The sequence below is a fragment of the Cetorhinus maximus genome, chromosome 11 (genome assembly GCF_964194155.1).
Source record: "Cetorhinus maximus chromosome 11, sCetMax3.hap1.1, whole genome shotgun sequence".
NCBI classification, from domain to species: Eukaryota; Metazoa; Chordata; class Chondrichthyes; order Lamniformes; family Cetorhinidae; genus Cetorhinus; species Cetorhinus maximus.
The window spans coordinates 29,828,887-29,842,101 of record NC_135889.1 but is presented as its reverse complement, the minus strand read 5'-3'; the positions used below and the strand labels follow the sequence as shown (position 1 = coordinate 29,842,101).

The following is a 13,215-nucleotide window of genomic DNA, read 5'->3' as shown; positions in this document are numbered from 1 at the left end:
TCCAGCCCCTTGAGCAAGGGCCATTAACGTTCCTCCCTCACCTTCCTCAGGAAGTGACAAGCTGGCTGCATGGTATTAGGTGACAAGCCCCTCCACCTCTGGGTTAATACTAGTGGTGGCAGGATGAGCCCCTTAGGTGGTCATTAACTAGCCATTTAAGAGCCTCAATAGATAGTGAGGCAGGAAGGTGGACCATGGACCTTCCCGCCCAGAACTAAATTCTGGCAGAGGTAGGAAAGCGGCAGGTTTCTGGTACACCATCATCCCGCCTAATTACATGACCTCCCCACCTCCAAACTCTCCACCAGTGAGAGCAGAAGATTCTGCCCTTAATTTCATTTTTTCTTTCAGTTTTAAAATTAAATTCTTAAATTTCCTGAATAAAGCCTTTGACATGTCCCCTACTTTTTCCTTTAATTTATTTGGAAAACAGTCAAGCACACACATACTGGTAGACACTGAAGTCAAGCAGTAGCCTCAATATTAGCCAACCCACCTCCACCCACCCCCTTGTTGGGTGGGGTGAGGTAAGGAGACAAGGTAGTTAACCCTAAAAAGCACACAGCATGATCTCAGTCCAACATATATGCACCTGCTGATGTTTTTAATGGTGGCAGGTAGCATGGTGTGCAAATGCCCCTTTTTTGGAGAGGTGGGACACTTATTTCGCATCTTGGAGGCTGATTTAAATTTAACTGCTGCTGCACTTGCTTCAGGAGAAGCTCAGGAAACCTGACAGTGAAAGAGAGATGGGGGCTGCTTTTTGATATCACATACTTTACAGATGATTAGACAATTGGATTAATACATGGTATTTCACAAATTCTCTTAAGTGTTTTTTTTTAGGTGCAGCATAAGAATTCTTCTCAGCAAAACTGAACATTTCTCCAAAAGAAGACATTTGTACTTGTAAAACAAAGTTATAAATAAATCAAATTTATTTCAGAAAATCTTCATTAAGTTGGTTGCTATCAGGTGCATTTTGTGAATTACATTTCTTTTTGTCCTGTTTGTAAATTCTTATTTGGGCCAACCTTTCATAAACAAACCCTAAGTCTCGTCTTTTGCTGTAACCTTCAAGATTGTGGTTTTATTCAATGCAGTGGCTGACAGCCACTATAGTTCCTTCATATAATATTCCTTATATTTATGGTAAAAGGTATTACTGGATTCATGGAAATATGATAATGGGCAGAATTGCCTGGTCCTGTTGGCGGTGGGCATCATGGCGGGTATGAGTAGACAATATGGTGAGATGGTCAAAAATCGGTTTTATGCCACCCTGAGACCAGTTTGCGACTGTCCGCTCCATCCTTCACTGGTGGGCCGTGTTTCCCGCCGCTGCATATCAGGATCCTAATTTCAATGCTTTATCATCTCATTATAAGCCCTGCTCGCCGGAATCATTCCTCCACACTGGATCATCTGGGCACGTCAGCGTGATTGCGTGCCAGTGTGCTTGACAACTGTACATAAGTGATGTGCACCTGGCGAGCTGCACTTTCCTTAGGACTTCGAGGTTTGTTTGCCTACCTTGCTCCGGCAGCATTTGTGGTTATTCGTGCCAGCCTTTGCTGGCAGCACCACATCACTTTTAGGGGGGCTCACGGGTAGGTCACTACCTACCAGACCAGCCATAAGGCAGGGGTGACTTTTCAGCAACTAGGGCTTGCTTGGGGAAGGGGAAGAAATGGCCTCAGGCAAGGGAAGAGGCTGCAGGGTGAGGTCTCTACTGGAGAAGGAGGATAGCCCATGGCGTGTATATCCCATGTTGATCTATGTAAGTGGCCTCAAGATGTGAGGCTGTCTCCAGATGAGGCCAGATAGAGATATGAGGGTGTGTGTGAGAGCGTGGTGATGTCCCTTGAGCTGGCAGTGAGTGAGCTGCCAGTGAATGTGTGTTGGGCTTGTGAGTGTGAGAGTTTAGAGTGATGAGATGGTTGCCTTACCTTGGCAGCACGGATTACATCATTCATCTTCTTTCTGCCCTGGATGGCCAACCCCTGTGCAGCATTGGCTCTGACCAGCACTGCCACCGCCTCCCGAGCCAGAGTGTTGATATTGCTGGACCTCCTGCGACCAGAGCTAGGGTGGAGGACAACATAGTGGCCTCCAAAAGGCATTGCGGTGACGGGTCACTGAACCCTTCTTGGCTTCCACTGGAGCAGTCAGAGGCTGCAAGCATTGAGAACTGTGTGCCTTGGTAAGTCGTGTTTATTGAACTGCATGGCTGCAGTTTAGATATGGCACCTGGAGTGAGGAAACGGTGAGGTGATGGCGTGACGGCTGATTCAGAGGCCGATCGCCAGCGAGACGGTGTATTTCCTGTGGCTGCATAATTAATGAGGCAGGAAGTAGACGATATGGCGCAAAAACCCACCATTGCGGCCGGTGGGCAAAATGTTGTTTTTCACGCCCGCTACCATGCTTCGTGCAAATCGGGGACGATTCCGCCCCGTAATAAAAATGCAAAGGTGGATAAGAAAACAAACCTGTCTACACTAATAGCTTTTGTTTCACCTGATGTGAACTTCCTGCTTATTATTAGATGGTTACTGCCTCCAATTCTGAAAGTTTTTTAAGGAAATTATCAGTTTTAAATTTTGCTGCTGTATTTTTAAGTCAAATTATGTCTTTGTAAGAAATTAGTTGAGATTTTACTCATTGAACCTGGATGCAAAAAAGATATTTTATTCCTGGTCAGCCTTGGTAAGTCGTTGTGTTTATTGAATTCTTAGATGAAAACCTTCACATTATTTAAAGAATAATTGGATACCACAATGGGGGAATCATAGAGTCTTTGGTCTATCATCATTCTTGAATTCAGAATAATCATCTGTATTTATCTTTCTTTAACTTGACTAGAACATCTTTTTCCTATTTGTGGTATTCTGTATCAGTAACTGGTGAACAACATCGACCTATGGGTTATTATTAGAAACTACCACAGCACCATTACATTTTTGTTTCTGTTAAAGCATGTAGACTTGACTTCTGTAAGTCAATCAGCATGTGCCACCTCCAGCACAGGGTAAGCAGAATAGTTGTTGAAAGCTGTAATCTTTGTAGTGTTGTATGCCTGGAATGATGAAGTAAAACTGATGGAGTAACACTGGGTAACATGGTGCTGTGGTAGTTTCTAATAATAACCCATAGGACATTGTTGTTCACCAGTTACCGGTACAGAATACCACAAATAGGAGAGAGATGTTCTAGTCAAGATAAAGAAAGATAAATACAGATGATTATTCTGAATGCAAGAATGCATAGACCAAAGACTCTATAATTCCCCCATTGTGGCATCAACATGAAGGTTTTCATCTAAGAATTCAATAAACACGACTTACCAAGGCTGACCAGGAATAAAATGTTTTTTTTTTTTGCATCCAGGTTCAACAAATGAAATGGGGAATGAAAGGATAGAAGCTGACATTAAAATCACACTGGAAACTAGCCTAGTGTTGGGTGGGTACTTTAGGTAATCCATAGGATTCCTGGTAGCGAAATGCCAACATACATACATTATATATGCTATATACTTGGTTCTAACAAGATAAACTGGGATACTACTTGCCTATCTTTGCTTATGATACTATCAAATCTTCGATGGCAATGCTCACCTGTAAAAGATTAGCTAGTTCCCTTGATTTGTCTAGCAATACATGTAGGTATGTGTTATGATCTTTGCATCCAATTGTCTTACTAATAAAATGGTAACCATAATAATCAGAAAACAACGTGCTCTTATGGAAAGGGCACCATTTTAATTGTAATTGTTTATTGCAACAGTGTTGTAAGGTATGCCCCAGAACTTTTTGTATTTTGCAAGGCGGATCTCTTGCCTTTTACCAAACTAAAAGAGAAATTCTTAAAATCTGGATTGAGTGTGTAGCATTTAATTTTGTTCTCAGGGTGATGTCCGTGTGCCTTAAACACAACCTTTTTCCTTTGTCTTCTTTCCAATTTTTTCTTGCAGCATCTGGAAGAAGTTGTGACATTAAACCTGTTCCTGCACCAGAAGGTAAGATATCTGGCTTGCATTATGTTCATTATCAAAAACATTGATACATTGCTCAAATTTAAAAAAATATCGGATTCAGGTTGTTTCAATGCTACATCCAGAAGTCATTAACTAATGTATTGTTGTTGGCTTTAGAACAGGCACTATTTTTGTTTTGCATGAAATAGAATGTATAGAATTGATGTTTTTAATATACATTGGAGGCAATTTGACGGGCAGAGATTTGCATGAGTGGACTGTCTGAAGGGCAAATCTGAGAAGGCTATCAAGGAAGAAGTTGGAAGAATTGAGTCTGGATATAATCAAGTAAAGCTGAGAGTCTTTGGAGCAGTCTAGGTGAGGTTAAAATGAAGACAGATGATTTTACTGAGACAGAAGTAAAGAAACCTTTATAATGGATAAGATACATGAAGCATGATGTTCAACTTGGGGTCACTTAGGATGTTGAGGTTATGCACTAGTTACTTCAGCTTCAGAGAGCAGCCAGGATGGATTCCAAGTCAATAGTCTACACAAAAACAAAAATACCTGGAAAAACTCAGCAGGTCTGGCAGCATCTGCGGAGAAGTTCCTCTCCGCAGATGCTGCCAGACCTGCTGAGTTTTTCCAGATGTTTTTGTTTTTGTTTTGGATTTCCAGCATCTGCAGTTTTTTGCTTTTATCAATAGTCTGTAGAATTTGGCTGAAGCCAAATTGACTGTTATCGACCTTTTCTATGTTCAGTTGAAGGAAATTCAGGCTTACTGATGACTTGATGTTGGGCATGAAAGATGGTGGTGAGGTCATGCTGGGTGATAACAGCAGGCACACGGAAACTTAGTTTTCCCATGTTTATGGATAACGTCACGACTCACTGGGGATAGTGCACTGTAATGTCAAGCCCCACTGATCCCTGAGCCGTGACAAATGTGAAAAGTTTGATTGAACCACCAGGTTGCCCCAATTCTACCTAACTGTTTAATTTGGGTTAACAGAATACGAGCACCAGCTTTGTAAACTTAATAAGTAAATAACTGTTTATTGAACAAATTGTCTTTAACTAGTGGCAAAGTGAAGAAATATTAACTGCTAATTTCTAACACTATAACTTCAACTCTACTGCCGCCTTAAATCCCTACATACACACACTACATAAGACATACAAAACATAGATTTTAAGGGTGGGAAAAACAGCTCAATAGTACCAATCTGGAGTACAGGATGCAATGGGTTGATTTTGATCGATGTCTTCCAAATTCGTTTCAGTTCTTGTTGATGACAAAAGCTGTTCTTCCAGCACTTTCAGTATTTAGTTCATTGGCTGAGAACTTGCTTTTCAATGTCTCTAACAGTGATGTTCCCCTTTGCCTCTTGACAAGGGTTTTCAGAGAAAGAACAGGTTATAGAAATATGAGGAAGGGAGATTTTAAATGTTTTCTCTTTGAAGGCCAGAAACTTTCTGTTGTGGAATTACTGGAATTTCCCACACACTGGAGAAAGAGGTTTTAGGTCTTATTCCTTTCTGGCTAGGAGCTATTCAGCTAGGGCAGCAGGGCGCTCTTCACACAAAACCCTGGTCACTTGGGTTAAAACACTGTTGTCAGGCAGCTCCCTTGGTCCAGGACTCCTTTCCAGTAGCACCTTGTCTCTCAGTGCACACTCTGTTCCAGGACTGCAACATTTGTGTGACTGCAGCCTTGGAATTCCAATCCACAGTCCAACAGAAAATTAAAAGATATGTTCTTCACAACAGTCCAACAATGTAAAAAGATGTGTTCCTTACAATAATGTCTCCAAGGGATAACAACATAAATGAGAGAACTGGGGATGGGAACCCAATGGTACCATAAGTGAGACATTAATCTTTCACTTCAAAGTCCAGGCAATCATTTCTTACTTGCTCATTGGTTCTGTTTGGATTTTGTGAGCATTTGGAAAGGACCATTTGTAACATTGAATTTATGATTTATCTGCTAATGACGCAAACATCAAAGACTGTTACTGTTAGAAACTTGGGAACATGGATTTAAACTTAATTTGTGATCTCTATAACGTACACATCTTTGTGACCCATGAAGACAGAAAGTTTGGACATTTCCAGTTAAAACACTGCGCAGCAGTCACGCACCTTTATCATTCGAGCTTTGCAGTTATAAATCAAGAACTGCGTGCATAACATAAACTGGTGCATTTCTGAGTTAGTCAAAACTACACTTCTGCAAATGAGCAATATGGTTTCACAATATAGCAGAAATACTGACTGTGATTTTGTTTCTGTAGCCTATAATTTGTATGGAAGGTAGTTTGAGAGATCATGCTCACTACTGTATATAACCTGGATGATTGATGCTGCTAAGAACATGTGAATTTAATTGTTCTGTTTTAATTTTTTCATGGTATTTTCCATTGTCTCTTATTTAAAAATAATTCTGATTGTAGCTAATATGAATTCTGAGTGTAAGTTCAGGACTTTCTTTTCAAATTTACACCCCCTCGCTTTCAAGTGATACTGATGTATTTTAATGATTTTTAAAATGTTAACTGAATTTAGTATAGAAACAAGATATTGAGTAGTTTTGTTAATGGATGAAAAATCCCATTCTGATATCTACGGTTTTATTTATTTTCTTATTTAATTTATGTTGTTAAAAGCATCGGGTCTTCCCCACAATTAAGGACCCCAGGGACGGAAATCTTGCCCACCTGAGGACTGCCAGCCAATCAGAGGCCGACAGTTCACCCACCAGAGGGCCAGGATCAACTTGGGGTCCCAGACCAAAGTTGAGTGAGTGTGGGATGGGGTTCACAGGAGAGGGGAGAATGGGGTCAGAGGAAAGGGGTGGGGGTGGTTCTCAGTTGGCCCCCTCCCCTTCATGATGCCAGGTCATTTGATGAGGCACCAAGTACCTTTGAACAAGGGACTCCCCCACCACCTCCCAAACGGTGTGGCTCTCCACGCATCCACATGCCTTCCCACCCTGGACTTAATCGCATGGAGGCAGGAAGGCGGTGGGGTCCCCACCTGGCACCGTCACACCTGATTAAATGCCCTCTCACTTCCATACTTGCCACCTGGGGGAGGCATTAAATTGCGCTCCATGTGTCTGGAATAGTAATCCAGAGAGCGCAAATCCAAATCCTACAAAGGCAGTTTGAGAATTTTAATTGGGTTTAAAATAAGTAATCTCCAAATAAATCCGGTCGGTATCATTAAAAGTGCCTATGAAGTTGTCAAAATGTCATGAAAACCCAATTGGTTCATAAGGGTCAGAACCTGCTGTTCTTATCTGGTATGGCCTATATGTGACTCTAGTCTCTCACTACCTGCCTTCTAAAATAGCCTAACAAATGATTCAATTGTGAGGGATAGATAATAAATGCCAGACTTGCTTGTAATGCCCACAATTACCTTTTTTTCTGAAAAACCTGTTTTATTCTGGACTGTTCTTAGTTCTCATGACTTCATCCTTTTCCACTCTGAACTTTTATTGAACCCCAGTAGGGGAAAAAAAAAGGCTGAGTACAATACTCTTAATTCATTGTATGACTCAATCTGGTGCTTTATATTTCCAAATCACACCCATTAGTAAGGTTGAATTATTGTCATTAGAGATAACAGAATTTTGCTAATTCATTGCTCTGTAAAACAAATTGTCATTAATTGTTCAACTATAGTTACCGCTTACAGGATGGTGCTAATGGTTTTAATGAGATTCATTTTTACACCAGTACAGAGTTGGTATCCCTGACCTTTGGCACTGTGTCTTTGCGGTCCTGGTCATTCCAATATAAACAGATACTGAATGAAAACTAGATACTTGCCAGGAAGAAAGCGAGAAGGAACAATAGAAGACAAAGTTGTACCAATGTACATTTGTGCATCCAGCAGTCAGCTTGAGTCCATTGGTAAAAGCATAGGAAAAGCCTGCATTTGGCAGAGGAAGAAGATTTTTGGGGGGGGGGAAAGCGTCTTTACTTCAACAAGTAAAGATTTTTTCACAAATCCCTGTATACGGAAACTTGCAACGTGAGATGACAGTGTAGTTTAGGCATGACCATTCTAAAATTAGGTAGAGTTTAATTCCATGACAAGCATGAAGTATGTTTAATAAGTTCCTTTTAGTTGTGCATTTGAAAGAGAATAACCCTTTATAACCTACTGTATATCAAGAACATTAGATATCCCAGTAAGGCTTAACTGTTAGAATAGAATGTGAATAAAATTATAATGAAGTGTTATATTTCACTAATCGACAAAAGAGACGGTGAAGCTTTTCGTCTTGCTCTCATCAGGACACTTCACAAGAATGTAAGGGGGAAAGAAACAATTTATACTGTATGACAAGAGAGTGCATCATTGGTTGGCAACTGGACTTTGATTGGTAGATTCTACCAATCAGCAGTCTCTTCTCATACAGTATAAATTGTTAAATGCAAAATACTGCGAATGCTGGAAATCTGAAACAAAAACAGAAAATGCTGGTAAAACTCAGCAGGTCTGGCAGCATCTGTGGAGAGAGAAACAGAGTTAACATTTCGAGTCCGAATGACATCCATTTCGAGTCTGTATGAAGGGTCATACGGACTCGAAACATTAACTCTGTTTGTCCCTACACAGAGGCTGCTAGACCTGCTGAGTTTTTCCAGCATTTTCTGTTTTTGTTTCAGTACAAATTGTTGTTTTTCCCCTTATCAGGACACTTCACAACAATACCAATATAAGGGGAAAACAACAATTTATACTCTGAGAAGAGAGTGCTGATTGGTAGAATCTACTAATCAGAGTCCATCTACCAACCAATGATACACACTCTTCTCATACAGTATTAATTGTTTCTTTCCCCTTTATATTGGTATTCTTGTGAAGTGTCTGATGAGAGCAAGACAAAAAGCTTCAACATGTCTCTTCTCTCAGCAATACTCAAGTTCTGTACTACCAAACGACTACAATCTATAAAAATTCTGATCATGATAGAGTTGTTACTGAGGTAAGTCGGATATATATTTGTATGTATTTCAATTTTTAATTTGGCTTCTTTCCATCAAAATGGAATATTCCTTTTTGTGTTATTTAATTCTGTTGTAATTTATTGGATTCTTATATTTTGATTAAGAGGAATGCAATATAATGTAATCTTTTTTAAAAAAAAAATTCCAGAATAAAATTTTCTTTAGTTTTCTTTGTGTAATTTTCCTCTTTGTTTTTCGGTCCTTTTTTCTGTTCTATTGCCTTATTTCTTCTCTGTCCCTTTTTTATACATTTGTTTCTCTGTTGTATTCATTGTTTTTCCCCTGCCTTTTTATTGACTTACTGGAGGTCTTCCTGAGCTCCATGCTGAAAATGTAGGAAGTCGCATAAGTACATGGACAACAGAAAGAAATGCATGAAATTGCTGCAATGGCAAATGACATTAATTGGATTATGACATTTATTTGCACCACAAATTGCTGGAACACCAATAGGATAATTGACAATGTCAATGTCACATCTGGATCCAAATGAATACCATGCTCAATCAATTATCCCCCTATTAATGAAAGATAAGAATAGAGAAAGAAACTGTTTAAATGACAGAGGAAGAAATAGGATCAGAGACTGAAAGAAAAATAAAGAGGGACTGAGTGTGTGAACGAGGGAGGGAAAAAGAGACAAAAGAAAAAAAAAATCCAAAAAGAGCAATCAGGAGAAGGTATTGTAACCCAGATGATTTTGAGAATCCTTGTGTTGATCCTTGAAAAGTGAATAAGTGAACGGTAAATCAGGGACAGAATTTTTCCGTCGGCGTGCAGGGGGCGGGACCCGCACGCCGACATGTAAAATGATGCACGGTGATGTTGGGCGCGTGTCCCGACATCACCATGCGCCATCGCAATATTTCGCTAGGTGGGCACGTGACGATGTCTATTGCGCGGCCGCCAGTCATTACCGGGCCAATTAAGGTAGTCATGGCTCCAATTGCCCTGAATTTTAAGGCGGCCGTGCAGTATTCGGTTCGTCGCACGGGCGCAATGGACTTGCGACTATCCAAAACTTTCATGATCCTCATCCACGGGCGGGAAAGAGGGATCATTATTTTTACGAATCCAGACATTTAACAGTTAGTGCTCAGAAGTTATTGAAAGTTGCGAGTGTGAGGTGGAGAAGTCTCAAACGCATAGCAGCTGCTTGGACTGCACCCATTACCTTCAGGTCAGCACTTTTCAGTGAGGATTTGTTTTGGGGCCTGTAGGTTTCAGGAAGCCTCCCTGAGCCTGGGAATGGGAGGTGATCTCTCCACTGGAGGAACCTCATCTGAGGAGGAAGGGAGGGCCAGAAGGGGGACGAGGCCAGGAGTGCACATTCAGCCTCCAGGGGAGCCACCTTTGGGAGGACAGGCGCAGGCACAAGGGGTGCAGGCACAAGAGGTAGTCCAAGGCGGAAGGGGCTGCAGAAGACGCCACTATCCTGCTGCCAGGGTATACAGAGCACAAACCACCTACCTCAATATGTCTGAGGTGCAGTGCCGAAGGAGGCGCCATCTGTCAAGGGAGACAGTCAACACTATCTGTCAGATGATTGGGCCTGAGATCTCAGCTAACTGTGCAGGTGGACGCCTCATGCCTGTCTCTCTAAAGGTCACAGCTGCCCTCAACCTCCGGCTCTTTCCAGGGCTCAGTGGGTGATCTCTGCGGTGTCTCCCAATCGGCTGTCCACACTTGTGTCAAGCAGGTGACAAACGCTCTATTCAGGCGTGTACTGACCTTCGTCCACTACCGCTGGGATGAGGCCAGCCAGACAGATCGAGCTAGAGGCTTTGCGGCCTTTGCTGGCTTCCCCCGCATCCAGGGTGCAATAGACTGCACACATGTGGCCATCAAGGCGCCAGCAGGTGAGCCTGGCGCCTTTGCCAACAGGAAGGGCTTCCACTCAATGAACGTGCAGATAGTGTGTGATCACAGGATGCAGATCCTGCATGTATGCGCAAGGTAGCCAGGCAGCTCCCAAGACGGCTACATCCTCTGACACTCCCAGGTGCCAGGGCTCTTCAGTGCTCCAGCCCGGCTTGATGGATGGCTGCTGGGAGACAAGGGCTACCCCCTCAGAAGGTGGCTCATGACGCCTCTCCGCCATCCAAGAACAGAGGCTGAGCAGCGGTACAATAGAAGTCATGCCTCCACAAGGGCTGTGGTGGAGAGAACCAACGGTCTTCTCAAAATGTGCTTCAGATGCCTGGACCGTTCCGGGGGCGCTCTCCAGTACCCCCAGATCGAGTGTCGCTTATAGTGGTTGCATGCTGCATTCTGCACAATCTAGCTCTGCAAAGGGGGGACACTGTGGACGAAGAAGATGTAGATGGAGTGGCTGGGGCTAAGCACGATGAGTCCAGCAGTGAGTCCGAGGATGAGCACGCACAGGGAATGATGAGGGGACACAGGCTGACCCGGGAATGTGTCCAGGGAGGCAGGGATACCCGGGACTCTCTAATCCAAGGAACCTTTAGCTAGCACAGCATAACTGGATGTACAACACAAGGCTGGCATGTATCCTCTATCCTTGAGACCTCATCTGTCTGGATAGGAGGATTGACGATGGACGCCGTCAATAAATCTGAAAGACACACAAATCATTCATCCAATCTCAGGAATCCATGCACCATTCCAAATAAAGAGGAACCCACAGCCATTTGAGACAACATTAATTTAATATTGGGACCAAAGTCTCGTCAAATTACAGAAATCAAAATGTGTTGGACTTCACACAAAGTTCTAATCAACTCTTGGGGGGAGGGGCAACAATAAACCACCAGTAATGAACCCGGGGTGTGCCTAAGGTGCCTTCATCTTTCGTTTGCGGGTGCCACGTCTTTGTGGTGCCCTGTTGCTGGCAGTGGCATCTGTGACAGCCTGCTCTCTCTGATGTCCTGTTGGCCTCGATGACCTTAGTGGATGTCCTCTGGCCCGTCGAGCCTGTGATGGACCCGCCTGGGACAGCCGGCATCCCCCGAGTTGTCTCAGCCTCATCGGATGCCTCAGTCACTAGCAGAGGGGTGGAGGAGCTGCGGCCCTCATCAACAGTGCCCTGAGAGGCGCCAACGGAGACGACAGGCAGCTGCTCCATCGACATGAGGTCCGTTTGGCCCTCCCTGCTCACCGTAGATGGATGGGCACTGAGGTGGGATACCTGGTGGCCAAACTACCACCCAAACAGGCACTGACCAGACGATGTCAATGACCCTGTCAGGGCATGCAGGTTCGAGCGCAACCCCAGGAACTCCTGATCCTGTCCCTGGAGCTGCCTCTCCATGAGAGTCACCGCTCTCTCCACGGAGGAAGCTTGGTGCTCAGCCATGATGCTCAATGCATCGGCCATGGCCCTCATAGACTCCTCCACCACTGACGCCAAGCCAAGCAGAGCCTTATGTATCTCTACCAGATGTTCCCGAGCACCCGGCCGCATGTCAGCACTTGGCTGCATTGCCCATGACTCCAGAGGCTCATCATCAGCCACAGACTAAGCATGTGCTCCGACTGCAGGTGCCTTCAGCACTCTGTCTCTGCCAGCTACTCCAGCAACTGTGGAGTGCCCTCTCCACTGTGACCCGGGACACTAGCCGAAGAGGTGCCAGTATCTGCACTGGTGCCTGCCTGGCAGAGATGGTGTGATGGTTCTAATGGTGAAACTTCATGCCCCTCTGGTGTCAGAGGGGGCCCCTGCTGCTCCTGCTCCCGGCTGCGTGCTGATGATGCTGAAAGGAAGAGTAAGGACATTCAATCAGTTAGCCTGTGGGCAATGTCAATGTACATGTCTGTCCCCCGGCTCATCAAGCGCTCATCATTCGCACGCACTGGGCAAGCGATGTTGGTAACTCACTCACTGAACAATCAGCAATTGCATGGATGCTGGGAGACTACTGGCGACGTGAGTCCTGGCCATACATACCTGCCCATGGAACCCCAACCTCTCCGGCTCCAGTGGACCTGGGCACGTGCTGCCTCTCCAGGTCCAGTACCTCCTGTTCGTAGCAGCTGAGCATCAATACCTGGGCTGGCCCACCGCCAGTCCTCAGCTGCTCAGCACTGTTATGAGAATTCTTCTGCAAATGAAAAAGTTGCGTTGATAAGTGATACTTGTATCGTCAATCTCCTCACGGCTGGCCCACCCCAAGCTCAGTTGGCCACTGCAGGTCTGCAGTTCATCCTTCCCCTGCTGGTGGCTGGCACTCACACTACTATGC

At 44.0% G+C, this 13,215-nt stretch overlaps 1 protein-coding gene across 1 annotated transcript in view; it reads left to right on the top strand.

The window, feature by feature from the left end:
- LOC144686467 (microtubule-associated protein 2-like) overlaps nucleotides 1-13,215 on the top strand; it is a 355,161-nt gene that overhangs the window by 246,284 nt on the left and 95,662 nt on the right. The window contains exon 5 of the mRNA XM_078551724.1: nucleotides 3,977-4,021. Within this exon, the coding sequence (XP_078407850.1) occupies nucleotides 3,977-4,021 (45 nt within the window). The remainder of the gene's footprint in view (nucleotides 1-3,976; nucleotides 4,022-13,215) is intronic.